Source organism: Thyridium curvatum, assembly GCF_004353045.1.
Source record: "Thyridium curvatum strain D216 chromosome Unknown NODE_96_length_147924_cov_78.899118, whole genome shotgun sequence".
In the NCBI taxonomy this organism is placed as follows: domain Eukaryota; kingdom Fungi; phylum Ascomycota; class Sordariomycetes; order Thyridiales; family Thyridiaceae; genus Thyridium; species Thyridium curvatum.
The window spans coordinates 44,102-71,646 of record NW_022156851.1 but is presented as its reverse complement, the minus strand read 5'-3'; the positions used below and the strand labels follow the sequence as shown (position 1 = coordinate 71,646).

The 27,545-nt window shown below is 56.9% G+C and overlaps 7 protein-coding genes across 7 annotated transcripts; 4 read left to right on the top strand and 3 right to left on the bottom strand.

Moving 5' to 3' along the window:
* Positions 1-44: 44 nt before the first annotated feature.
* E0L32_011033 (uncharacterized protein) lies at positions 45-2,752 on the bottom strand (the record flags this gene model as incomplete). Its single annotated transcript, XM_031133718.1, has 3 exons — positions 45-2,476; positions 2,537-2,684; positions 2,738-2,752. The coding sequence occupies 3 exons, from the start codon at positions 2,750-2,752 to the stop codon at positions 45-47; spliced, it is 2,595 nt and encodes an 864-aa protein (XP_030988756.1).
* A 2,125-nt stretch (positions 2,753-4,877) lies between these two features.
* On the top strand, positions 4,878-7,666 carry E0L32_011032 (uncharacterized protein; the record flags this gene model as incomplete). Its single annotated transcript, XM_031133716.1, has 3 exons — positions 4,878-5,085; positions 5,359-6,958; positions 7,045-7,666. The coding sequence occupies 3 exons, from the start codon at positions 4,878-4,880 to the stop codon at positions 7,664-7,666; spliced, it is 2,430 nt and encodes an 809-aa protein (XP_030988755.1).
* A 1,942-nt stretch (positions 7,667-9,608) lies between these two features.
* E0L32_011031 (uncharacterized protein) lies at positions 9,609-11,165 on the top strand (the record flags this gene model as incomplete). Its single annotated transcript, XM_031133715.1, has 1 exon — positions 9,609-11,165. The coding sequence occupies one exon, from the start codon at positions 9,609-9,611 to the stop codon at positions 11,163-11,165; it is 1,557 nt and encodes a 518-aa protein (XP_030988754.1).
* Positions 11,166-12,693: 1,528 nt separating this feature from the next.
* Positions 12,694-15,209, top strand: E0L32_011030 (uncharacterized protein; the record flags this gene model as incomplete). The annotated part of the gene is made up of 2 exons (XM_031133714.1): positions 12,694-13,999; positions 14,062-15,209. 2 exons carry the CDS (start codon positions 12,694-12,696, stop codon positions 15,207-15,209), a joined length of 2,454 nt encoding a protein of 817 aa, XP_030988753.1.
* Positions 15,210-15,890: 681 nt separating this feature from the next.
* E0L32_011029 (uncharacterized protein) lies at positions 15,891-18,197 on the bottom strand (the record flags this gene model as incomplete). Its single annotated transcript, XM_031133713.1, has 2 exons — positions 15,891-16,397; positions 16,455-18,197. 2 exons carry the CDS (start codon positions 18,195-18,197, stop codon positions 15,891-15,893), a joined length of 2,250 nt encoding a protein of 749 aa, XP_030988752.1.
* Positions 18,198-22,305: 4,108 nt separating this feature from the next.
* E0L32_011028 (uncharacterized protein) lies at positions 22,306-24,119 on the bottom strand (the record flags this gene model as incomplete). Its single annotated transcript, XM_031133712.1, has 4 exons — positions 22,306-22,365; positions 22,442-23,816; positions 23,897-24,051; positions 24,117-24,119. The coding sequence occupies 4 exons, from the start codon at positions 24,117-24,119 to the stop codon at positions 22,306-22,308; spliced, it is 1,593 nt and encodes a 530-aa protein (XP_030988751.1).
* An 844-nt stretch (positions 24,120-24,963) lies between these two features.
* On the top strand, positions 24,964-27,380 carry E0L32_011027 (uncharacterized protein; the record flags this gene model as incomplete). The annotated part of the gene is made up of 3 exons (XM_031133711.1): positions 24,964-25,235; positions 25,318-26,863; positions 26,952-27,380. The coding sequence occupies 3 exons, from the start codon at positions 24,964-24,966 to the stop codon at positions 27,378-27,380; spliced, it is 2,247 nt and encodes a 748-aa protein (XP_030988750.1).
* Between the last annotated feature and the right edge of the window lie 165 nt (positions 27,381-27,545).

Genomic DNA, 27,545 nt, shown 5'->3' with positions numbered 1-27,545 from the left:
CTAGTCGACATCCATCGTTACAGGGTGATAGGCAGCCTTGGTCATCAAGAATGTGCTGTTGGCATAGCCACATGCTCTGTGTTGTCCGTTGTCAAGGGACTGACAGCCGCGCTTTCCACGCCCTTGCCTTTGCTCTTCTTCGCCGCATCGTTGGCATCTGGGCTCTCGTCTTCGTAAATCTCCTCGATATGTTCCCCGGGTCCCTTGATGACAGGCGTGAAGCAATCTACCTCCTCGATCTCCTCGCCCTCGTCTTCTTCATTGCGAGCATCATCACCTTGAGTGGCAGCATGACCCTCATCCCCCCCGTCTTCCCCTTCCTCTTCCTCTTCATCCTCTTCGGCAATGGTGATCTCACCAGACCTCCGACCCAAGCCGCTTGCACTTGCTGATCGCGAATGTGAGCCTCCCCGGCCAGTACTGCCACTACTACTTCCCCCACCGAAGCCTAACATCGGCCCTTTGAAGATGTTGCGTTTGCGCTTCGCGAACAGGACGGATGAGCCCCCGCCGGGACTGTTGAAAGGATTGGGAGACCCGGGCGCCTGCGGTACGCCGGACCCGCCATTGCTGGGCATGCCCTCGTTGAAAATGCTCAGAGGCGGGCCGGCGCCACGGACGAGGCGCAGATTGGCGGGGAAGGAGGTGGCGGTAGGTGTGGCAGGGAGAACTTTGACCGAATGATGAGGGGAACGGGCAGTCTGGAGCGTACTTTTGGACATGGAAGTAGATACTGAGCCGTTTGAGCTAGTAGAAGAGGCCTTGGAATGCGAGTGGTGGTGATGGTGAATGGAGCGGATAGAGGACACCGAGGAAGAGGTTGACTTTCGACCCCGTAGCCCAGCGCCTGCAGAAGACCGCCGGATGGTGGAGCGCGGGGTCAGAGGGGAGGGTGAAAGGGAATGCCGTTTGTACGAGTTTGTGGTCTTCATCCTATGGATTGACTGAGCGGGCGTGGATAGCACGTTCGACGCCGATCCTTGCTGGCCTGTAGCATCATGCGTGGCCTGGGCGGCTCCCTTGCTTGCGTATCCATTTGCCACGACACCCTTTGGGAGGCCGGAAGTGTTGGCGGACGAGCCTGGTGCAGCCGCCGTGGTCGGGTACTTGCTGGTCTGTGGGCGGGGTGTGGCATCGGCAGCGTGCTTGTCTTTGGCGCTGCCTATCTTGCCTAGAAGATTAGGGGTAGAAAGGCTCCCGCGTTTCCCGGCGCTTTTAGCCCGCCTGGTGGTGTTCTCGACGAACCAGTGTGTCCAATTTTTCCAGCGTGCGATAATGACTTGCGAAGGCTTCTTCCTGACCTTCTGCGGCGCCGAGTATTGCTGGTCTTCAGGCACCGCACCGAGGGCGTCGCTCGTGGTCACGAGATGCAGCGTGGATCCCCTCGACCGTGCGCTCCGAAGCACACCCTCTTTAGGTGGCGGGATTGGTCGACGATGTCGCGAGGAACTTGCAGAACGCACAGAGTCCTTATCGATGGGAGTAGGGGGTTCGGCATCTGGACTTAACGCCCCGTTGATCTTGCCGAGCTCCTTGAGCCCGGGGAAGTCCTCGATACGCATGTCGTAATGACCGCTCCGTCTTTGGCTGCGACCACGCGTCCTTGGTAGCGGTGGGTCGCCGAGTTTGACAAACTGGTTCGAGCCGGCTTCCTCGCCGACGGTGGCCAGACGCTCGAGCCGGCTGGACGCGGCAGACAGACGCCGAGAGCTCCTACGCTCTTGCTCCTTCTCCTTGCGCTTCCGCTCGCGGCGTATCTGTTTGCGCTCTTCCTTCTCGATCAGCAATGTCCACCAACCAGCAAGGGTGTCGCATTTCTGTGCGAGGACAGACTCGATGACCGAGTCAATATCGACTCCGGCGCTTCGCATGCGCTGCAAGGTCTCCTTCTCCAGCGGTGTCGAAAAGGGGGCGGGTCGTTGGAGCTTGAGGACGATTTGCTGCTGGGGCGCATGTTCGGAGAGAAACGGGTCGTTGAGGATATCGGGCAGGGAAGGCCGCAGCAGGGGCCGTTTTGAGAGGAGCTTCTTGAGAAGGGCCAGCGCATCTGGGGGTATATGATCGGGGTATCTTGGTTCTTCGGACAGGATCCTGGTTCTCGTTACGTTGTCGTCGTCGTCGTCAAAGGGCAGTTCGCCACAAAGCAAAGCATAGAGAATAACTCCCAAACTCCAGATGTCCACCTTTTCTCCAGCATACTTTTCGCCTTTGAGCATCTCGGGCGCCGAGTAGGCAATGGTGCCGCAAAAGGTCTGCAAGTAATTGGACTTGCCTTCATACTCCCTCGTGAAACCAAAGTCGACCAGCTTGACATTTTCGTGTTTGTCGAGGAGGATGTTTTCGAGCTTGAGATCGCGATGAACACATGATTGCATGTGAACATAGGAGACGGCGCCGACGAGCTGCGTGAAGGTCTTTTGTACTTTATCGACCGGGAGCTTGCCGTGCTTCAGCAAATAGTTGTACAATTCATCTCCTGTTGGCAAATCAGCATGGGGATCGGATGCGAGCCTCCTAGGTCAGGCCTCTGACGAACCTGGGCAGTACTCCAGCACCAGCCAGACCAGGGATTCCGTGACGATGACCTCGTATAGCCTCGCAATATGTGGGTGGACGAATTGTCGGTGGTGATGGATCTCTCGGGCGAGGTTGGAATCGTCCTTCTTGGCGGACTTGAGAACGACCTAGAGGAAGAGGACATTAGGAACGGGCCGCAGGGAAGCCGGATGCGCAGGACTTGCCTTGGAGCCATTGGTGAGCTTATGGGAGGCCAGATACACCTTGCCAAATGATCCCTTGCCTATCAAGCGTCCAAGTGTATAGTTGCCGACAGACTTGAGGTCCTTGTTCGAGAATTCGCTGTGCGCGGGTGGGTTAGCTCGAGATCCGTCGAGAAGCGGCAGTCCGCGAGGGGTTGGTACGCGGCTGAGCGGTGGATGATCGTCGGGCACTTACTCGAGGAGCTCTTGGTACGAATTGACGAGCTACGGAAGAGGAAGAGGAAGAGTCAGTCTCTCCATCTCGTGTTGGGGCTAGCAGGGCGCAGCGCGCGGTGTTGCGCGGATGGGACGCACCTTGGCTTTCCGGCCCAGGGAGTCGGGCTTTGCCTTTGCATGCTGCATCCCTCCTCCTCTTCACCCTATGACAAGGAAAAGAAGACGCCGAGAAGGCGTGCCGTGTCTGTACGTAGCCTTGGTGGACTTATGATGAAGGTATTCGAGAGCGGCGCCGAACTGGGAGGCGAGATCGTGGGTCCACTCGCGAAACAATGGTCGGGTTTGCCATCAAATCCTGGGGTTCATCGGCGGAGAAGTGTCGAAGTGGAGGGCTAGGTATGTCGCGAGTTCTCTGCCGTCTGTATCCTGAAAGTCGCACCCGGTCCTGTCTCGGTCCTGCGCGCCCGTAGCTGCCTCTCCTCGTCGGTCTCGGGTTTTCGCTTTAGGGGAGAGTAGGGGTAACGGGGAGCCTGTGGGAAAGCGAAGATTGAAGCTACAAGGGTGGCATCCGGGGGTGTGGTCGAGCTTGGTCCAAGAATCTCACTGGCAGTGGCCCAGTGCTTTTATTTTGGGGTTTTTGAAACTTTCTTTATCGAGATGATTAGCGTCGGTGCAGTGTGTCTGTCTCTCCTGTTGATCCCTGCTAGGGGGTGGAAACGGTGAAGGGCCAAGATGGGACGATGGGATGGACGATGGAGATTGGGGATGGCGCTACCTGCCCCCATCAGTGCCATCACGCTTCGACGACCAAAAACGCGACGACTATGACGGGGACAAGGGCGCGACAGGAAACCATGGAGATGGGAGGGGAGACACTTACCAGAGGAGATCGCAAAGCAAGAAGAAGAGCAAGAAACACGTAGAATTACTGCGAACACAAAGGCTCTGCCGACTGCATCTGTCGTCACCTTATGATGAAAGTCATCGATCACGGCACGGGGGTGGTCTGTTCCTGGGTGCGGTCTGGCAGGACCCAGCCTGCCAGCTTTCCCCACAGAATGGATTGGCGTCGCGTCCATGTCGGCCGTCTCAAGGGGTCTGGGCCGCCGTAACTCAGTCTGGTCCAGCATTGGTGCTCCTGTTCTACAAGTAGTTAGGTCGCCTAGCTGGGCACGTGAAGAATTGCCGGCCGTGTCTATCAAACAAACACATCCATCCCCTTCGCCCTCAGTGCTCGACTCCTAGCACAGGAATGCAATCACCAACTTCAGGGAAATTCACAGATGCAGACACCATGACTTCATTTTTGTCGAATATTTTATGCCAGGCATAGTTATTGACCAGAGCATTTCGGCCCTCCGATTTTGGGAGGTCCACGGCTTCAATTCATCGAGAAGCCAGACTGGGAGGTACCTACTGTACCTACCTAAGTACCTTAAGTAGGTAGGTCCAGCACGTGCTGCACCACCGCTAAAAGGAAGTTCGACAGCCCTGACAGCACGTCGTCATGTCCACTGGTCGCCTGTAAAGACTGCTGCGAAACCTTATCAGAGGTACCTAGGTAGTGAGTGGGTGGTGCATGCAAAGTGTTTAGGCTGGGAGGCCCCGAACGATGGCCACAATCCTTCCAGGGCTGTCAAGTTCTCACAATGCACATGCATAAGAGCATCGTAGATGATGTCAAACAAATCATTCTCAGAGCCATATTTAAACCGGAAAAGTAAACCACATACCTAGGTAGTTAACGACTGCGCCAAAGAATGATTGCGGGTTCGGTAAGTGCACTCGCGGTCTTAGCGGCAAGCGCCGGCCTACAGCGCGCACGCACCGCACCCGCCCTGGCCCTGGCCGCCTGGCGGGAGAGAGCTCCGAACTGGCTGGCATCAATATCCACTCTTTTCCCTCATCCGCCGACGCGTGACAGGTTGGTTGGTTCGATTCATGCTCAAAAGGCCATCTCTGACTCCCAAGTGCCTCGCTCACGATACTGCTCGCTGTCATCATCGCCGCACCCAATGCCTCGGACAATTGAGAGCAGAGGATCGCATCCACCCGCCTGGTCAGCCCATGGATCTGGCAGCTGAAGAGCCTCCTCACCCGGTGCGGGCCCGTGTCGCCAATGCCTGCGACGCATGCAAGGCACGCAAAGGTCAGTCAGGGTCAAAAAAAGAAAGGAAGCAAAGAAGGGTGGCAGATCAGCCGAACGAAAGTGCAACTTAACCGGATCACCTCCCACCAGGCAGACCACCGCCACACCCACCCCTCCTCCTCATCCCGGCCAGCCAAATGTCATTCGTGCAATTTGGCCAGCCTGCCGTCTGCTGCCTATTTACACCTGATGCACATGTGCTACAGCCGTGCTTCCTGCGCGCCCCCTGCCTCAGTCTCTCTCTCTGTTACTGACGTCTTGACACGCCTACAGTCAAATGCGATGGCAAGTCGCCCTGCAGCTTCTGCGTCCGCCGCCAGCGCGGCCATGCTTGTCATTACAGTCCGCCCGTGCAGCGGCGACGGCGCCGGCCCCGGATCGGCCACAGCGCCGGCGCATCTCCGTTCTATCCTCACCCGGAGCGCATCAACTCGCATTCGTCATCCTCGCTGAGGTCCCATCCCCCCAGCAGTAGCGGCGCCAACTCAGCCTTTGGAAGTCCCCGCCTCCGCGGCCCCCCTACCAACCCGGCTGCCAGGCACCACGCCGATTCCGGGAGCCCGGGACCCGGCCAGGACGATGACGTCGATGACGACGGCTCCACCGTCGCCGCCCAGCCCGAGGAGCACGACGAGGCCGAGGTGCCCCGCGAGGCCAGGCTCGTGTGCGACGCGCAGGGGAAGCTCATCTTCATCGGCGACTGCGCCCCCTTGTCCTTCTTTCAGACCGTCCGCCAGCTCGTCACCTCGCGCGTCGACCCGGCCGCCTTTGCGCCGCAGACAAGCCGCTTCTCCATCTTGGAAAATGCCCAGCCGCGGCACGCCACTCCCTCCTCGCACTCCAAGTTCGGGCCTCCCGCCGTAGATCCCAGCCATGTCCGGCCGGCCGTACTGGCTTATCTCACCGCCACCACCGGTCTGGTGGATTTGTTTGTAGACAACGTCCACCTCGCCGGCGACATCTCCGTGTGGATCGGCCCCCAGAGCCATCGACATGACGAGGTCACCACGGCAATTGGCTATCTCGTCCTGGCCATCGGCTGCCAGAAGACCAACGAGGACGCCGCCCAGGTGTACTTTGAATATGCGCGCGATCGCGCCTTGGTCAGCCTGGGGGGCAACCTCAGCGTCGGCACGGTCCAGGCATTTGTCCTCATTACGCTTTACATGCTCACCACGAGCCAGATCAACGGCGCCTTTCTCTTCTTTGGCATCGCCGTCCGGGCCGCCTACTCGATTGGCGTGCACCGCACCGAGGTCAACTCGCGGTTCGGCGCAGACATCCACCGCCAGCGGGATCGGCTGTGGAAGAGCCTCCGCATCGTCGACCTGTTTCTCAGCACGTCTATGGGCCGTCCGCCCAACACGTCCGACGTTGACTGCACCGTGCCTTACCGGACGCTGGACGGACAAGGGCACGAGGTCTACGACGTGCTCAACGCTTCCGTCCAGATCTTTCTGATCATTGAGTGCGTCGTGCTCGAGGTCTACTCGCGGCGCAAGATCTCTCTCCAGCTCACCGAGGGAATCTCCAGGCAGCTGCGGGAGTGGTCCGCGCGATGGCTGCAGCAGCTCAAGCAAGCCATGGCTCTGCCGCCGCGCGAGGAGAACGTGGCGCAGATCAACGGTGCGTGCCAGACGCTGGCCTCGTATTACTACGGTGTCATGCTGGTGTCTAGACCCTTTCTCATGTACGAGCTACGGCAGAGGCTGTCGGAGGAGGAACCTGCAACCACGCCGCTGGGCCGGGCGATCCTGGTGTCGGGAAAGCTGAGACTCGCAGACGCGTGCATTGATGCGGCGAGTCTGATGGTGGATCCGGTTCTCAACCTCATCGAGCAGGGCATTGTGACGGGCCACATGCCGGTATTGGTGTAAGTCGCGTACTACATGCTCGCGTTTGCCTCCTCAAGCTGCCATTAGATGTCTTGATACTATACTCACACCATTTTTCTGATAGATCCTGGCTTTTCGCCTGCTCGCTTGTGCTGGGAGTCGGTCTCCTGGGCGGCTTTGGGCGGGTGCTGGAAAAGTACGCGCGGATGACCATAACGGCGTTAGAGCACTTTGCCAAGAGCGACACCCATGCCGGGCAGTACGCCCTCATCGGCCGGTCGCTGCTCACTACGGCACTGCAGCATCTGGAGAAGGCGGAGCTGCGGGAGCGGTCACGGCGGACGGAGAGCTCGTCGCAGCTCTTCGGGCTGGTGCCCCTGGAGCCAGAGGCACGAGACCAGGGCCAGGCGGCTGCATCGCGACGCGGTGTGGGAGCAGCAGACGGCCCGTCACTAGGCCAGGGTGGAATGATGGAGAACAGCGGGACAGGACCCAAGGTCGGCTCTGTGGCGGGCACTCCAGCTCCAGCACACGACCCCGCAAGCGCGGTGGCAGCGTCGCCGTTTGCCGACTTTAGCTCGGCGCTGTTTTCCATGTCGGACTCGCCGTTCCCACGGACGCCGGATCTGTCGTTCCTGAGCGGGACCTTTGAGGCAGACGGTGCGGACCAGGCGACGATGGGGGCGCTGAACCTCTTTCCGCTCCTCGACGGCGAAGGGCACATCGACCTGGCGCATTACCTATAAGACATAGACATACAGGGTATAGACGGCAGCTCGATCTACCTAGAGCGACCCAGGGGCACGCGAAAGCGAGGTTTAACCAGGAACCAATCGGTGATAATTGACGCCAGGTTTGCGGGAGTGACATCATTTGTCCCAATTGATGTCTTGCTTTAAATGCATGCAGTTCGACAGCTCAGGGTTAAGCAAGGTATATATGTAGGTACTTTGATTTGCACTAAGCTTTGTACGAGTGAGAGGTAGAGGTAGAGGTAGAGGGTGTGTAAACGCCATCAGTCCAGGATTCCAGGCCCGATCTGTGTGACGCTGATGCTGGAGCTGATTCGTGAGAAGGCTGGCACATGTCAGATGGGAAAAGCACGGAGTGTTGCACTGCGCTGTCACAACTGGTCACACTGCATGATGCAGGCAGCGGCGCGGCAGAGATTTGAGGCTCGATGCAGGTCCAGATCAGGTCCAGTGGTGAGAAGGCCAGATGATCTGCATCTTGTCAATCTGATTGATACATCACTTTTAGTTTCCTTGATAGTCCACAAGTGGACAAAAGGGCCCTCTGAAACTGAAACATGTGTCGGATAGGTATGTATGTACAAGGTATATGTCTTGGACGGTGGACGGACGCACAGAGGAGGGCAGTGTCGCAACGGGCAAATGTACTGAGTGAGACAAGACATATCAAACCTCGCCGTCGGGTCCCGCGAGCGGACAAGCGGGCGGCGGGCAAAAAGGCCAGACAGAGCGTGATTCAGGGGTGCCGGATGAGCCAGATGGCCCCTGTCGCATCGTCATTGCAGTGGGGGCACAGGTGGATGGCCCGCCCTGGGTCCTCTTTTTTTTTGTCTCTCCAGCACGTGTGGAGGGAATGGACGAGATGGATTTGAAGATTGGATGGACGGGAGATTGAATGAATGACAACCTGCAAACTTGCAAGCCCACAAAGAACACCTCGATTTGGAGAAGTCCGGTGTCATACTGAATTCATCAGTCGACGACTGCACACATCAATGATGGACAAAATACTTCAGAGATCATCAATTGATCTCGCTTGCCTGTCGCCCCTACAAGTACTACCAAGAAACTTGTACCGACGGCAACCCGCCTGCTCCATATTTTCAGTTAGGCAGCGCTGTCTAACTACTTGTATTTCATTAGGGCCATTCGGTGATCGATTGCCTCTTTCAAGGTTGTTTCATGCTTGTTCGATAGGTTGTCTTCTTGTCCCCCAAACCAATCCCTGTTTCTTCATGAGCTGTCCCTCTGTTGGTGCAGGTGGCGTTTCTCTCCCCCCTCTGTCATCGAGGACCCGTCGACGCCTCCAAGACACACCTAATTTGACCGCCACCCACATCAAGATACACCAATCCTTGGCCCAGGATTTGCGTCCCTATCTCCTTCCCAAGCGCAGATAAATAAAATAAAAAAAGAAAGAAAAAAAATTGAAGTGATCCATCTGGAATTGCCCCCCCACCGACACCAACGGGTCCAGTCCAGGTGAATACAGGGACACTACCTAGGTACTAGGCACCTAATAAGGGACTAAGCTGTGCTGGTCTCGCTCTCTATCCTGCTCGCTCCAGCCGGTGGACTGGCCCAGAGAGATCGCCAGAATATCAATTCCCTTTCTCCTTGTCTCCTCCCTTCCCGACCTTGGACAGGCGCGCCTCTCCTTACGGAGTACATACCAGCAGCGAGCGATCGCATTGCAGTGCATTGGATTGCATGTAACTACGGTTTCTGTTATCTCGGCACTCTCCTCGTCACCCTTCAGCGCTGAGCCGGACCAGCACCCCGATAACCCTGCCCTCCATTCGCGAATCAGCCCCAAGGCGAAAGGAAAGAACCAACAGCTCGGTTCTCTCGCCTTTGCTCTCTCCTCCATCTCCTCGCCCAACACATACTCCGTATCTTCGGTACCAGACACAGCCGAGTCATGCCATAGCCAGCCATGCTCGTGCCAAATCGCTTCCACAGGGCGCTCCCTCTGGTCGTCCTCGTCGCCGTCGGCCTCTTCCTCTTCGCCGCCATCCGGTTACGACATGCCAGCGCCGTAGAGTCGACCCTCTACCACGTCATCAACGGAGGAGACAAGCCCGCCCCGACGAACCACGCCACGCCTGCCACGCCTGCCACGCCTGCAGAGTCTGCAGCCAGTCCCTCGACCTCTCCCGCGCCTAAGGAGCCCGCGAGACTCGACCTGGCTCCCAACCAATGTCGCCCCGAGGTCGAGCTGCTGCGCGATCGCACCCTCGGCCTCTCTGACACCATCCGCTACTCGCGCAAATGCGTCGAGCCCGTCCTCGCTTCCGACACCGACCGCGACGCCGTCACCAAGCTCAACACCTCTCTGATACCCGCTCAAGCAGCCTCGATCAACCTCACCTCGTGCACCTACGACGAGCTGCCCCCCTGCGAGACCATCTCACTACAGGTTCCCAAGCCCTATCCTTCTGCCCAATACCCCCACCTCGTCTTCGGCATCTCCACCTCGTACGAGCGAGTCAATGATTCTCTGCCCGCATTTGCTCACTGGCTCAAAGGCTCCGGCTCCAAGCTGGTGGCCGTTGTCGTCGACGCGGAGAAGGAGGGGGAGCCGGCCAAGGATCTAAGGGCTCTCGAGAAGCTCTACCGCGCCCAAGATGTCGAGCTCAAGGCTGTCGTGCCGCGCAACAAGACCCTCAAGGTCGACCAGAACCACTTCGCCATGCTTGCCGACGTGGTCGAGGCTGCCGACAACCAGACCAGGTGGCTCGGTATCCTCGATGACGACACCTTCTTCCCCTCCCTGTACACGCTCAGCGAGGCGCTCGATCGCTTCGACCACACCAAGAGCATGTGGCTGGGCCAGCTGTCCGAGGACTTCGAGGCCATGCACTCGTGGGGCTTCATGGCCTTTGGCGGCGCCGGCGCCTTCCTCTCCATGTCTCTCGCCAACGAGCTCGTCCCCCACATCCCGCGCTGCCTCGTCGAGGCCCGCCTCCAGACCGGCGACTGCATCCTGCGGGACTGCATCTACGACCATACCCGCACCAAGCTCACCCTCGTCCCCGGGCTTTACCAGCACGACTTCATGGGTGATGTCTCGGGTTTCTACGAGGCCGGCTTGAGCCCGCTCTCCCTCCATCACTGGAAGAGCTGGTACCGGGCTCCCGTCGCCCGCATGGCCAAGGCCGCCCACTTCTGCGGCGCCTGCTTCCTGCAACGCTTCCAGTTTGGCAGCGACACTCTCCTGGCCAATGGCTACTCCATCACCCAGTACGCCAAGGGCCTGCAAGAGTATGACCTGATGCGCATGGAGCAGACCTGGCAGAACCCCGGGCCCAAGTTCGAGTACTACATTGGGCCCCTGCGAGACAAGATCGACCAGCAGGACAAGAAGAGCTGGCGTCTCGTCGACTCGGGCCCCCTCGCCAGCGGCGGCGGCCTGAGGCAAGTCTATGTACACAAGGGAGATGAGGAGCTGGAGGAGCCGGATGATGTGATCGAGATGATATGGGAGGGATGACTGTAATGGTCCGATTCGAAAGAACGGGACTGGACGTGCTTTTGTTTCTCTTATTATCGTCAAAGCGTCTCCTCTTTTATGCTTTTCCATCTTCATTCTTCCATCCAACACCGGATCCCATACTCATGATCTCATACCTCATCTCTTGACGGCGTTTTTTTGGCGGGCAGGGTGTGCGACGAGGCGGTTCGCCTGCGCACACTGCATACACACAGCACGAGGGCAGGGGAAGATATACTTAATGTTCAACATCATGTCCCCTTTTCATGTACCAACAACATACTCGCGGTGGAAAGGGAACGGAGCGGAAAAGGCCGACGGCGCGGCTCATGTGTCTGAGGCGACAAGATATGCATTGCGGCCTTTTAGAACGACTGACCTCTTTAGAGATATACACCGCCAACACCAACCAGCATATGTAGCTTTGTGCTTGATGAAAATTTCAATGTCAAACTACTCTAGTGCAATCCCAACATTTGAAGAAATTCTTGTGCTTGTAATCGTGTTCGGCTTCGAATATGCTAAGTACACTCAGCAGGGCCGCGGCGGTGCGAGTACATGTATACAATAGCGAATCTACGAAGGCAATATCACTAATACAGGACTCGTCAGCGGCCAAGATGTCACCAACAAGAGCCTTACAATCTCAAGTGCAGTCTTATCACCAGAAAGCAGAAGCCATGAGACTGCTGTATCGAGACTAAAGTCTGGTTCAGATTTTGGTTTCGAAGCTTCCAAAAATCTATCTGTGAAGCCAGTCAAGACTCGTGCCCGCTGACTGGGGTAGTAAGTCCAGATCCCGAACAAATATTAGTGTGGGATTCGAGACTGGTCATCGAGATTAGGAGCAGCTACCGGCAGAGCTGGAGTCGCCTGGGGCAGGAGAGCATGGGGCGGCTGCATCGAGGACTTCCTGAAGAGTCATGTCCGTTCCCGGAGACGATGGTATTTTCGAGTGCCGAAAGAAGGTTCTTTCGGGAGTGATAGATTCATTATAACACAGCTTCTCTACCTGGAGTGGTAGTGTCCCAAGCATTTATATACATCGACATCCGGCTCTCGCTATTGGATATCACTGGAGCTTTCTCTTCCGTCTTGGCATCCGACCGGCCCGGGTGGAGCCCAGGCGGCTCCGTCCGTGGCGGAATGTGCCGAACTTGAACCATAATTACATGCATGTCCAAGACGGGAGCTCGCGTGGGTGACTTTGGGGTGGTGGTTGTGGCATGAGGTAAGACTTTCCAAGTTACAAAGCAAGAATATCAGCCTTGCTCTGTGCGAATTCCCTTTTCAAACCTCCAGGGCTTTGTCTCCTTTTCACATGAGTGCCCTGCAATGAGGGAGTCAAGCAGGTCAAAACTTGATGTGAAAGCAAACTCAAAGTGAAATATCAGCAAAAAGCTCAACAACGCATCACTTGGGTCTCTAAATTCTCTTCAAATTACAGGCACAATCCTATCTGCTACACATCACCCACAACAGCATATTGCTCGTCTCACCCCTCCGGAACCAAGCGACTCGATGAACCATGGCTGACCAGCTCCCGGCCGGGCTGTCCTCGCCATCAGCCTTCATCTCGGTCAGGGTACATATCTTTGACCGTCCAACAGCGATGTCACCCAAGTACCAGCTTCGCGTCCGGCTTCCGCGCGCCTCAACCTTTGCCGATTTGCTCGCCGAGGTCACTCGCCGCGTGCTCGCGGCCGACGACACACAAGTCCACGACAGCCTCGTCGCCAACGCATCTTTGCGCTACGCAGACGGCACCGAGTTGCGCTTGGGTGGGGAATTAGTCGCCCAGATGCGGTGGGATGAGGCGGTCTATGTGTTCCCGAGAGCGGCCCAGCCTCGTCCTATCCGTCGTCCTCCTTCTTCTGCTTCTTCGGCTTCGTCCGCTCTCCTCACCACCACCCTACCCGCGACCCCGGTCAAGCAGACGCCGGGGTACCCTTCAGCTCGGGCTGCGGCTGCAGGGGTCGGCAGTCAGCCGCCGCGCCACCCCGGCCGCACCCATGCCGCCACCCCGAGCAGGCCCCCGAGACGGGAAATTGCATCACAAAAAGCAACGAGCGCCTCGCCAGCGGTCAGCAGGCTTGGAGGTCCGCCACCAGGGGCAGGGTTGCTGGACTCGCGCATGCGTACACGTCGAGGGCGTTGGGGCGCGACCGTGGGCAGTGATGGCAATCGCATTGTGCACTACGGGGGCAACAATGGCCTTACCTATGACGACGACAAGGCCGGAATGAGCGCATATCGTTCGAGACCAGGACACGAATCATCGCCGTTGCAGCCTTTCACGAAAAGCCATCGTGACATAATGGATGGCGACGAGACTACTCCCCGGACGGCAAGTAACGCGGCGTTGCAGGGCGCTTCACCATCGTCGCACGCTGCTGACACTTCTATCTACGATGTCTACGATCTCCCGGTGTACGATGACACTCCTCCCAGTATCAAGAAAGCCACGCCACTGGGCAAAGGCACATTGAAGCGCAGTCCCTCCAATGGCACCAGTCCAGCCGCCGTCAATTCCCCTTCCACGCCCAGGACGCCACGTGAAGGATGTCGCGCGCTGCAGGACATCACGAGCAAGGACAACAGAAAGACGTTTCTGGCACGCGATGGGGAAGAGAAACCCGTTACTCATCATGGCAAGCAGAGTGGTGCGACGATCCAGATCAAAACTGAGCAAGGCCAAGCGAACGAGAAGCGCAAGAGCCTTCACGGCAACTATGCTTTCAAGCAGACACCACCATCGCAACCACCTTTGGCCAGTCTAGGCCACGTGAGCAGCAAAGCTGGACTGTATCAATCTACTGCGATACACAAGCCCTGTGAGTCCAAGTGATGAGGCGCAAAACAGATCGTTGTCATGTTCTTGCTAACATATTGGAAGCCCCTTCAGCAAAACCCTCCGGGTTTGACTATACCCCCGACTATATCGCCCTGTCATCCGACTCTGACGACATCGACGACTACGAGTGGGAAAAGATTCGGCGCTATGGCAGCCCCCGAGAGGGAAAGGCGGTAGCGATGGCCGCCACGATGCCTCTCAGCCGCAGCAGGCCCTCGGGCTCACCGGCCGCAGAGAAGAAGGCGAAATCCAACACCTATGGGAAGAGGGCCGCACCAACAGCGAGCGGCGGTCGTACCAAACCTCCATTCAGCGGTGCCGCCGGCTTGGAGCCCGACGACAACACAGCAAGTGTCATCCCTGAATCACCGCCGTCCAACAGGGGCGCCGGGCAGTTCTCCAGCACTGCAGGAGGCGAGTATCAGAGCGACGACGAAGACGATGCGAGAGTTGTAGAGACTGCGAGCGACCTGAGTCTCGATGAGGTGACGGCGCGCAACACGAGGCTCAACTCGGGGTCTCCTAAGAAGAGGCAGTGGATCACCACCCGCACGAGAGCAGGCGCGAAGCGGAAGCTGCGGGAGTTATCCGATAGCGAGTCGAGCGAGGACGACGAAGACGAAGATGAAGAGGAGGAGGATGACGATGACTACGAGGAGGACGAAGAGGAGCACAAGGACGAGGAAGAAGAAGAAGAAGAAGAGAAACCCACAGCCACGTCCGGAAGCGCAAAGGCCGCAACATCAACGCTAGACGCCAAGATCAAATCGGAGGCAGCAGACCCAGAGCAGTTGGTCGTGCAGCCACCGCCGCGACCACTACCGTCCAAGCCAGCAGCAGCACCTCCCAAGCGTGCCAGCCGATCAAAGAACGTGTCGCCGTCCCGCCGGGGAAGGAGGCGAAGACACTGGGACAACAAGAAGCGCGGCAAGGCGCCGACGACCGCAGCCGACGAGAACGAGCAGACGACGCGTCAGCGCATCGCCCGAGGATACCTCGCCAAGGCCAACTGCACTTCTGCCTCCACGTCCCTCGCGGGCCACAGCGGCGAAAAAGCGCCGACGCCCGTATTCACTTCCTCTCAGCAGGATGGATTCAATCATGTGCCGACGCGGCAGGGCAAGTCGCCCAAAAAGGCCAAAAAGTCTCGCAGGAAGCGGTACTCTGGCCATTACACTTTATCTTCTTAAGAGCTCCCATCGATTTGAGACGACACTTTGCACGGGGTGGGGAAGGAGGCGCACATCCAGGTCAGGTAATGAATGATATTGGTCCAGGACTAGCTTCCAGTCACAACATCCACGAATACAAATTAACTCCACCGGTCTATATGTCATGAAACCCGTCAAAGGGAAGAGAGTAACCCAAGGTAAATAAAAAAGAAGTATGGCCCAAGACGGGTGTTGTTGACGCCACGTCCGATGCAAGAATCGAAAGGTATATACTATGAAAAATGGAATGATGCCTGCCCCTCTGTGAGAGACGACTTGGTGAACGCCTTGAATGCTGCAATCCTGAAAAATAGACAAGCCAGGAAGCATTTTGTTTTGCAAATGCGTAGCGGGCTAGAGAGATCCTCCCCCCCGATGCAGCGAAAATACATCCATTCGCGCCGAGCTCTGCTTTCTGATGCCCCAAGGAAAAGCGTGCCACGGCCGGCGTAGGTTTGGCATTAAAATGAATTAGGAATAAGTAGGTGTCAGATGCAGACACCGATGAGTCGTGATAGATGCGTATGATAACTGGCCTCTCTTGCTTTTCGATGCAAACATCCCATGTCGTTCAAGGGTCATCTCTTGGGCAGGTGAGAATGGCATGCCCAACGCCGGATTTGTAGTCTTTTGGGACCAAACCGCGCGCCCTGGCCACCTTTATGCCTTGCCGGCTTCCCTCACGGCCCGCATCCAGCGGTCTTCCTCGCCCTGCCTCGTGACAACGCGTTGGGTGCTCTCCTCCTGCTTGGAGGAGGAGTCGACAAGGACAGCCCTGACCTCCTCGATGCTCTTAGTACCGAGAAGATGCATCTCCTTGCGCAAAAGGAAGGCAACACCAGCACGCACGAGGACGGCGTCTCCTTCAAAGACGTACACGTCCCACAAACGAGTGGCTTCGTCCAGGGCCAGATGCCCGGTCAGTAGGCTCGTGAAGATGTCGCCCAGATAGAGGTCCGCATCGTGTTCAGGCAGCTTGACGAGATGGTCGTGCAGCTCAGTAGATTTGTGTGACAGTGTCTGGAGCAGAAGATTGTAGGCCGATGCCTTGGCGCCGGCGTCCGAGGCATAGAAACTGAGCGGAAGGGGCCTGTTGAGCAGATTGGCGAGAGAGATGAAGGCGGCAGCTGGGGACGTGAGATTGAGTAGGAGAAGTGCCGCAATGGTCTGCGAGAGCGTGTTAGCTTGCGCACACTAGCAGTTTGGTATTGTTGAGACACTTACATTGCATCCGGAGACATAACCGATGTCGCTGCGGTACATGGCATATGCCGAAAGAACATCGATGAGGCCCTGGTGGAGCGGGCCACCCTTCTGGAAAATCTTCAGATCCTTCCATGTGTTTTCCTCGGCGTCCTTGCCGATGGTCTCGAACCAAGAATTGTGCGCCATGTCGTCCTCGGAGCCGTTGCCAGCACTCACTCGGGTTTTGGCCTCCTGAGCCCTGCCCAGAGCAGCATTGTAGGATGCCTCGGTCAAGCCGAGATCGTTTCCGATTGCACGTGTCCAGACCAGGCCCCGGCTCCGCGGCGCAATACCTTGCCACCACAACTCGCGGGTCCGGCGCTCCCGGATCGCGTCGTTCCACCGGGGAACGATATCGTGCTCCCAGATCTGCATGAGACTGTCGGCAGCTGTGTCTCGGCACTCAGACTTGGCCCGCTTGGCGGCTTCCCTCCTACGGTCCGCCTCAGCACTGTGGGCCATCATTTTTTGGTACTCCTTGAGGTGGCGTCGCTCCTCGGCAGGATCCTTGGGCGGAAGCCAGGATGGCCTAGTTCGAGACAGCACGGCCTCCTTCTCCTTGGAGATGGGCAACGGGTCAATCATAATATTAGTCCGCCTCAGGGGCGGCAGCTCTGCCAAGGCGGACTTGTGACGCGGTTTGCTCTCATACGAGTCGGTGTTGGAGCGGCGGACGGCGGGCATGGAGCCGGTGCTGGACCGCTGTGACTTGTGGTCGATTTCATCGGCATGTTCCTCCAGCTTCTCCGTCAACGCCTTGGCCTCCGCATTGAGCTCCGATAGGGCCGCAGTCCAGCTCTTGGCACGGCTCTTGAGCTGTGGAATACCGTCGGTGCTCGTGGGAGACTTGGCAGAACTGGCGGCAGAGTCGGATTTCCAAGAGGGTGACCTGAGCGACCCCTGAGCTGTAGCGACAGCTGGAGTACCGTTTCCAACGCTCCGGACCTTTTCCTTGGGCGTCCTCTCCGGCGATGCTGCCTTTGAGCTGGGCTGGCTGAAAGTACGCTCGGAAGCAGGGCGAGGCGAAATGGGCACGTTGTCGAGGATCAACCCCTCTGGGATGTCATCACCCTCGTCCTCGTCACACTCCTGTTCCAGCTGGAAAGCCGACTTGCGCTCTCGGTTGGATTGCCAACTACTCCTCCGCGGCTTTGTGACCAGGTTGGGATCTCTGGGACTGAGTGACAGGTTTGGGCTCGGGCTGCGGCGGCGGCGGAAAGACAGAGTGCTCGAAGATCGAGGGCCGAGCGACCTCATGGGAAGGGGGTCGGGAACGAGAGCATGGGTGCTGGTGCTGCGCACGTTGATGTTGCGCACATGGCTCTGGAGGCCTGGGTAGGCAGGGCGCTTGCGAGGTGCCGCCGTGATGTCTCGCTGGGGCTGTGGTTGAGGTTGGGGCCGAGACTTGCTGGCCAAGTCCCGGGACGAGGGCAGCCGCTGGGATACATGCTTGGCCGAGGCCGCGCGGAGGTCGGACGGGTAAGACGGACTGAAGCGGTTGGGAGTCGGAGACTTGATGTCGGCGGTGCCGTGTTCAAAGTGCAGGGTGTCGTCTTCGAGGCCGATCTCCTCAAAGTGGCTGGCGTCGGCGAGGACGCTGTTGTCATCGGAGCTGAGAGAGTGGAAGGAGGACGACTTGGAAGACTTGGAGGCGGTCATGCCGGGCGGAGAGCCAGGACTGGGGACGATCACGTCGTGAACGGGACGCTCGTAGATCATCATGTTTGCATGCTCTTGTCTCGGGAAGGCGGTGGACGTATGGAGAAGCTTTTGTTTTGACCAGCAAAGAGGATTTAGTCGCGATTGTCGCTCTCTGGGCGGGCTGCGGATCTCAGGGACTTGGGACCTTGACCCGAAGGGGACGAGATTGTTTCGCCTCGGCCGTCCCTGGTCAATTTCCCCAAGAAACGGGTGCCGAGATGCTGCGGAGGGGACAACGAGGGCGCACGCGAGAGAAAGGAAGAATAAGCAATGCAGCAAGCAGGCAGTCTCCTCTGGGGCCGCAGCGTGTTGACGATCAGGAAAGCGGGACGTGTCGGAGGACCCTGTCGCTCGAATTAAGCGTAAATTCCAGGGAGGAGCGTGGTGGTGCTGGTGTGTGGCTTGGTCGAGAGGGAGCCCCTGACGGGTGTCTCAGAATGCCGATTGCTCGCGAGGATCTAGCCGCTGGTATGGCACGAATTGGCGCGGACTGGCGAGACTGAAACGGAGAAGCAGTAATGAAGAGAGGTATCGTGATGAATTAGAAAGAATCGGGGAGTATGGCGAGTCTGGCTTGGGCGCAACGAGCGTGAAAGGAGCGAGCGAAGATTATGGTAGTAGACAAGAAGAGACAAACGACGACGACGACGACGAATTAAGCGGGCATGGGAGGCTGAGCTAGTATCTACAGGCCCTGAAACGATTGTTTGTATTGTAGTCGGCTGTGTGAATATTACGGATAGTATGAAGTAGTAGCAGAAACAGTAGTAGAGCGTAGTCGTTGAAGGTCGTAGTGCGCGAGAAGAAGAAACGAGTGTGTGGAGTGAATGAAGCGGTAGTAGGGATGGGGGATGAGAGAGTCGAGCAAGGGGAGAGAGGGGGATGGAAAAAGGTGAAACTTGGCGATGGTGGTCTCTGGTCTGGGAGGGAGACTGCAATGGAAGTACTTGTAACTGCCTACAACAGCTAAACTAAGGTAAGGTAATGTAGGTACCTCTAGTCGCTCGTTCCTGGTACCTGAGCTGACGCATGTGGATGGGGGCAACGCCCAAGTCACTAGCTAGGTACTTTCTTTACTTTTCCCAAGTTGCTGCAAGTCAACGGCACACACCAAGCACCAATCGAAATCAGTGATAAACTTCCAAGGTTGAACCAAACCTCGAGTCGCTGCTGCAAAGCTTCGGGCCTTGTACCAAAGTACGGAGTACCTATGGCGTGCATCGTCGTGCCCTGGGAAGAGAAAGAGGTACAAGTCGAAAACAGGATCAATGCGTTCCTCATGGAGGGTGCTGAATGTGCTGTTGGCCCACCCCTTTTTTTTTTCTTCTCGTTTGTTAGCGCTGATGTGCTGTGGTGGAGGAGAGAATTGAAGGGGGAAAAACAAGACGAGTGGGTTCCCGGCATGAGCGGAGCTGGTACGCCAATCGAGATTTTTGATATTTGCGGGACCCCTTAATATGGAAAAGGAAGCTTTGGGTTCCTTTCTTGTTTCTTGGGGGGCGCCGGTGTGTTTTGGCTTGCTGGCGAGCTTGGTGAGCTGGCAAAATGGTGGCACCGGGGAACCGTTTCCTTGCTTTGATGATCTAATTCTACATGAACGATAGCTATATGCCTTGAATACGCAGTTATGACGGGCGGGATCTACCTCGAGATTAGCCGGGATGGGCATCTTGTTGCTCAAGCAAGTCCGATGCATTGTCAGGCCCGTCCCGTCACATCATGTCGGTGATCTTTCTGCTGTTCCTCCTCCGGATTGAGAGAGATACAGAGATACCTACCTAGGTAAGCTTTTGGGTACTTTAGGTACCAGCTTCCCCCAAAGCAACCTGGAAGCGCAAGAGGCACCTCCACTAGAGGTACATGCCCACCCTTGACACCTTATCAAATTAGTCTTTTTAGTGGCCGATTCGCTGAGGCAGCGATCTGCCCAGCCAGTCAGCCAGCCCCGAAAACAGGGGCCACGGATCAAGCACTCGTCCTTCGTTTCCTGATTCAACTGATCCTCTTTTGCTCTCCGAGCTGCTGAGGCTTTCTGGGAAATTATGGGTGGGTGGGCCTGGTCGAATCATCTCGCCTCGTATCAAGTCCTCGCTATCGCGTGCTTTATCATCTTCCAGATGCACGCATCACTTGGCAGATCGGAAATTAAGCTCTCCTCTTCCTCCGCCCACATTCCGGGCTTCCTGTCATCCTGCCAGTCCGCTTGTCCCAATGCTGTGTGTGTGTGTGTGTGTGCGCCCCCCGTGTGGAAGGGATTGCTTGGATGGGAGGAAGAGACTTGGACTCTCACAGACTTGTCTCTCTCCGGACACGACATCCAATCAGCGGTGGCATCTGGACGCGCGCTTGAATATTGTGCTTCCTCTTCAGTCTTCCTCAATGCTCCCGCGGGTTTAACCGCCAACCCGTCCTCTATTCGGTACAGCGGTCGCTCCGTGGCTTAAACAGAGGCCGCCTGGGTTTGACCCGGCACGCATGCATGCCTAGCCATCTATCAGTCGTGCATTTCATCAATCTGATCTTTGCTCTGATGCATGCCGTGCCATGAGCGCATGAGAGGGGGGTCCGTGAGACCTTGCATCCCGCAGACACGTGCTCTCCCCGGACTCCTACCACCAAGCAACAAGGACAAGTGGGTGAATCATCGTCGCCAACGGTTTTGTGCTTTGCGGGCTGTGTCGTCAACTACCTGTCGGTACCTATACCTCAAGTAGGTACCTATGGTAGCTACCTAGGTAGACCACATGACACCAAGGCTTTTCTTCTCCTTCTCCTCCAGCATTTGGCGTGCTACACTGCAGCTCAACGCTCCCGAGGCTTCAAGGCTGCTTCCCCGACCTGACGCCAGCGTCGTGGCGCATGCCCGCCACACTTAAACAGTTTGCTCGATCACGGATGGGGGGTACCTGCATATTGGGTGGGTGCCCACGCTAAGTCCATGTACATTTGGTAGGTACCTAACAGCCTGTACACCCACGAGCCTCAATGACGCAGGCCAAGTCCCACCTCCAAACCTGCACAGCACCTTGGGCTCGTCACTCCCTCCAAAAGCTTGGAAAACGCCCGTTTCAGTAGCAATGATGGATGTGCGATTGTCGCCGGCAGTTTATTCTCTGCCCTCCATAGCAATTTGAATGTAAAAGGCGACACAGGCTGCCTCCTAATAGTGTTCTCCATCTTCACGTAAAAACAAGACAAGATATTGGCCAACCACAAAAAATCACCCATATTGACATAACCACTTTTGCAACAAGACAAACATAAGGTACTGCTTGTGTACGTTACTATCTTGCCGAACCTCCCTCTCGGGCCCATTCCTTGCTAATATTCTCCCCATAGCATTTCAACCCGAGAAACAAAGACCAACCCCCAGCATCCCGAGATGCCTTTCTTCTACCGCAAGGGATTCGGCGGCCGCCACTTCGGCACCAGCGTCCAAGCCGACCGCCACGGCGTCCGCCGCGGGCCATGGCGCTTCTCCATCGGCCGCTTCAACTGCTTCCGTTGATCGGGCCTCACCTCACCTCATCCTGTCTCGGGGGCGAGGTCTGCGCTCGCTCCTGCCGTGGCATTCCTCGCTTTTTGCCTTGGACGATTTCAAGCAGGCCACAAATGCGCTACGAAGAACACGAACGATATCGACAACATGGCGCGACGAGCGGAGTCTGGTTCTTTCTCATTTCATATTGGCCGGCGCAAAGTTTGATGTTCACATGGCTCTTTGCTCTATTCATCTTCTGAACCGGCGATCGGAGGGAGGAAGGCATTCACAAGGGAGTGCAAATCGGGCTTGTTTGAGAACTTGGCATCATCGTTAGTCTGACCATGGCGATAGGTGCTTGTCCGTATGTACACAAGGAATGCTGATATGCAAACTCTCATGCTCCATTTGCGGTACTGAGTGCCAGGTTCATACGAAACAGGATAATTCGTGTGTACAACGAGATCTTGTCATTGCGCACGGTATCGTGCAGAGCATCTATCCCATAGACTGTGCGCCAGTGCAGAAATTTTCCCCAATCATAGCACCACTGCACCAGACCTCTACCTCGGCTGGAGTCCTATGCGGCGGTATAGTACATGACGTCCCTCCTTGCTCGCTCCATCGTCACTGAATATCACCCCTCGCCTACATTCTCTCTCGCCGGCGTGGCGCAGCCCGGATAATGTCGTCCACGCGCAAGAGGAGCTAGGGAGCACGAGGTTAGTAAACAAGATATTGGAAATTTGGGGACAGCAAATTCTTCTCGTGAAGCTCGACTTACCTCAGCAGCTTCGCTGGCTGAAGAAACCACTGCCTTCTTCAGCTTGTAGCTCTCAATAACGCCCAAATCACGCATATCCGCCACGCCGCCACCTGGCGACATCAGATCGAGGCCATATGTGGTCATGCCGTCGTAGATGGCCTTGCGGAGCCGAGCAACGAGGTCGCCCGAGTCGAGACCCGCGTTGTCAGCCAGAATAGTCGGCAGCTGACGGAGCGCGACGGCAAACGAGGCGACCGCCATCTGCCTCTTACCCTCGACTCGCGTCGCGGCACCCTCGACCGCCTTGGCCATGACCATCTCGGCGCATCCTCCGCCCAGGGTAGTTCTGGGCTCCTTGACTGTCTGAGACAGCACAGCCAGCGCATCGTGTAGACTCCGCTCCGACTCATCCAAAAGCTGCTCCGTTGCTCCCCGGAGCACAATCGTGCACGCTTGACCAGCTGCGACGCCAGAGAACTTGATCAGGGTATCCTCGCCAATGATGATCTCCTCAATCAGGTCGCACTGTCCGAGCTTGACCTGCTCCGGGTGGTCGAAAGTCGATGCAATTTCTCCACCAGTGACAAGAGCCAATCGCTCGATGCCGTCGAAATCGGCGTGCTCGATCGACATGATCCCTGCGTCGGTGAATAGCTGCTCAGGCCAGTTGTAGATGAGCTGTCGGTTAATAAAGCAGTTGATACCATGCGCCTTGATCTTCTCGACCTTGGCCTTCATCTTGTCCTTCTCCGCCTTCTCTAGGTCGGCCAGCTTGCTCGTTGAGCCGACCTTGACGCGTGCACCGAAGATCTTGACCTTGTCTGTGTCCATCGACGTGTTGGCGACGAGAATCTTTGCCTTCTCAAGGCGCTTCGGCTGGTTGACACCAATCTTCTTGTCGAGGATGAAGCCCTCGTCGAGGTATGAATCGCTGAGCTTCCCACCGGCCTTCTTGATGATCTGAATATGACTCAAGTCTGCGGAGCCCTTCAGTCGGAGCACCGCCTCGCATGCCAGCTTCGCGAAGTGGTCACGGTCTTGTGCGAGAACTTTGGAGCTCAGAGTCGTCCTGGCGATCGCCAGAAGGTCCTTCTTGAATGCATCGGGAGCTTTGCTATGGTCGACGGCCGACTGTTCGAGAGCCTGCAGGGCGGCTTGGCTGGCTATCCGGTAGCCCTCGATGATGGTCTGGGGGTGGATCTTCTTGTCGACCAGCTTCTCGGCCTCGCGCAGCAGCTCCGCCGCGAGCACGGCGACTGATGTAGTGCCGTCACCGACCTCGTCGTCCTGCACCTTTGAAATGTTGACTAGAACTTTGGCAGCTGCGTTGTCCAGGGCGATAGACTTTAGGATCGTCGCTCCGTCGTTTGTAACCATGATCTCCCCAGTTGAGCTGCAAGGCACCAGGTTAGTAAGTGAGCACGACATGTGTGCGTGGCGGAAAGCAAGTCGTCGAGGAGGGGCCACACGTACGCAGACTGCAGAATCTTGTCCATGCCTTTGGGGCCCAGCGTGCTCTTGACTAGGTCGCCGACGGCAATGGCACCGACAAAGGCGGCGAGACGGGCGTTCTCGCCCTTCTCTTCGGTGGTGCCTTCATCGAAGATCTGGGTGGGGCTGAAGGAAGACTGTCATGACATTAGAAGCTTGACTTTTATTCGGACGGAGATCGAGGTTCTTTGTGTAGACGTACCATGATCCTTTCCGCTACCTCGAGTCCCAGGTATGGCTTGTCTCAAGTGGTGGTCTGATATCAAAGCCTGTTCGGTCGGGTTGGAAGAGCGGATGTCGAGCTGCCTGGAGCTTTCGTTCGTGAACTTTTTGATAATCCACCGCGCGAATGGGGGGCAGTCTTCGTTGGAGCTGGAAAATGGTTGGGCCGTCCAGTCTACGACCAGGCCGGGGGTGTGATTAAGTTTTGATTTAGGGGATTTCCTTAGGCGGTAACACGGTAATTTGGGTGCTCGAAAGTGCTCTTCAGGGAGTTGGATACAGTGGAATCTACCAATCCTGATCCCTGGGCTGTGCGAGCATCAGCCAGGCCCAGTTTAATTTTCGAGCTTCAATTCAATGTTCCATGTCAGACCGCGACTGGCTGGGAACTCGGTGCCGGAGGGGGAAAATCCTAGCCTCCGTCCCACACATTGCAGCATCAATGTGCCAAAAATCACCCTCCTGCAGTCAAAACATCGCGGTAGCCTGGATATTTCGAGTCTCGACACCAATCTGGCCCGTATAGAGCTGATCCTCTGGGATTATAGGAGACTAGATTCATCTACTGCCCTCTCTGCATTGTCGAGTGCGCAGAACTCTCGGGTTTTCTGCGACTTGTGCCCTTGAACTTTCTCCCTTCCAACTTTTTTTTTCCGCCTACAGCCAGCACCAGATCTTAGCGGGGCATTTTTTCAACAACCCCACATCCGCACAAAACTTCGTCCCTTTGCAGGTCGCATCGCGGGATTGCACCACTCGCAACAAAGCAGCGTCTTGCCAACCCCTACAGAAAATCGCAGCACCCGCGATTCTCCCAGACGCCCAATATGGCTCCGTCATTTGATCACCTGCGCGAGGCCGACCTCGACGAGGACGAGTTCGACGAGGATGAGGTGGATATCTCGGACCTGCGCGACAAGTACGAGGTGCAGCTCGAGCAGGGCTTCGACACCTTTGTCGTTATCGACGGCCTTCCCGAGGTCAACGAGGAGCAGAAGCCCAAGCTGCTCAAGTTCCTGCTCAAGAAGCTCAACACGGTCGGCAGGACGCGGGAGGATATGGTTGAGATGCCCATGGGCCCGGATGGCAAGTCCCTGAGGTATGTTTGAGCGACGTCTCTTCTCGTGCGAGACAGGCACAGCTTGGTAGGATTCCAGTTTCTGACTGACTTCCTTCCATAGATTCGCGTTTGTTGAGTACTCGTCCCCCGCAGAGGCTGCTGCCGCCGTCAGGCAACTCGACATGGTTCCCCTCGACAAGAAGCACACCCTTCGCGTCAACAAGCTCATGGATATCGACCGCTATGGTCGCGAGGGCCGCGTCGACGAGGAGTACCACCCGCCAAAGATCGAGGAGTTCACACCCACGGACCACCTGCGTTCATACATGGCAGACCCCTCGGGCCGTGGCCGAGACCAGTTCGTGATGTACCGTGGCGACCAGGTCGGTGTGTTCTGGAACAACGAGAAGGACAACCCGGAAAACGTAGTCGACCGCCCCAACTGGACCGAGAGTTTCGTCCAGTGGTCGCCCCTCGGCACCTACCTTACCTCAGTCCACATCCAGGGTGTCCAGCTCTGGGGTGGCCCCAAGTGGGATCGTCTGGGACGATTTCCCCACCCCTTCGTCAACCTTGTGGCCTTCTCCCCCCTCGAAAACTACCTTGTCACTTGGTCAAACCGGCCCATCGCCATCCCAGAGGAAGGCCACCCCGCTCTCTCGCTCGACGATGATGGAAAGAACTACGTTATCTGGGACATCGCCACTGGAAAGCCCCTCCGATCCTTCGCCAACATCGATATCCCCGCCGGTGTTGATGAGCAAGGCGCACCGAAGCCCCCGCGCAAGCTGCCGTGGCCCGCGTTCAAGTGGTCGAGCGATGATAAATATGTCGCTCGGTCGACCCAGGGCCAGTCCATCTCCGTCTATGAGCTTCCTCGCATGAACCTGCTCGACAAGACCAGCATCAAGATCGAGGGTGTGATGGACTTTGAGTGGGCACCGGCAAAGCCCCAGCGGGAGGGAGTCAAGACCTACGAGCAACTCTTCTGCTACTGGACCCCTGAAATCGGCAGCAATCCGGCCAAGGTCGGCCTGATGAGCATCCCTTCGAAGCAGATTGTCCGTACGTTGAACCTCTTCAGCGTCAGCGATGCCAAGCTGCACTGGCAGTCAGATGCCGCATACCTGTGCGTCAAGGTGGACAGGCATTCAAAGTCCAAGAAGTCGCAAGCGACAACGCTTGAGATCTTCCGCGTCAAGGAGAAGGGTGTCCCAGTCGAGGTTGTTGACACCATCAAAGACACCGTCATCAACTTCGCATGGGAGCCCAAGGGAGACCGCTTCGTCATTATCACCACCACCGAGCCGGTCGGTGCCACCGCCGTTCCTCCCAAGACTTCAGTATCCTTCTTCTGCCCCGAGAAGGCAAAGGGCAATGCGGTTGGCAATTTCAAGCACCTCCGAACGCTCGACAAGAAGAACAGCAACGCTATCTACTGGTCGCCAAGGGGTCGCTTTGTTGTGATCGCTACCGTCCACAACCAGCAGAGCTCCGAGCTCGAGTTCTACGACCTCGACTTTGAGGGCGAGAAGCCCGAGGCAGACAAGGACCTGACTGCCAACCTGCAGCTCATGAACACCGCCGATCACTACGGAGTCACCGACATCGAGTGGGACCCCTCTGGACGTTTCGTTGCCACCTGGGCCTCGGCATGGAAGCACAGCGTAAGTCGTCCATGACCTATCCCCCACTTGGGATCTCTTCTGTAATTGTTTTGATTGTTTTGATTGACGCTAACAATGCGATTTGTAGATGGAAAATGGTTATCACCTGTACGACTTCAAGGGCGAGCAACTACGGGAGGATCACATCGAGAAGTTCAAGCAGTGGCAGTGGCGACCCCGGCCCGCCAGCCTGTTGACTAAGGAGGAGCAGAAGGCTGTCCGAAAGAACCTCCGCGAGTACTCGCGCGTGTTCGAGCAAGAGGATGCCGAGCGCATCGCTGGTGCCGACCAGGAGGTTGTGGACCGGCGCCGCCGCCTCCTCAACGAATGGTACGCTTGGCGCGAGTCGGTCGACGAGGAGCTGGATGAGGAGCGCGAGGCCATGGGCCTGCCCGAGAACCCTGTGGAGGATCTGATCAAGGCCAAGACTGCGGCCGTCAGCCAAGGAGAAGAGGAGAAGGTCATCGAGGAGATTGTCGAAGAGGTGCTCGAGGAGTCGGAGGAGGTTGTCCAGTAAATCACGGCCATTTGCATCGGTGTCAAAAGGGAACGATTAGACAGGAATCAAACGTAATCTTGACGTTCAATGAAAAAGTTATGGCGAACATGCACACACAGATCTTGCATAATCCTTTACTTTTACGCAGTTTCATAAAGAGTCTGGGGATAGCAGGCATGCGCT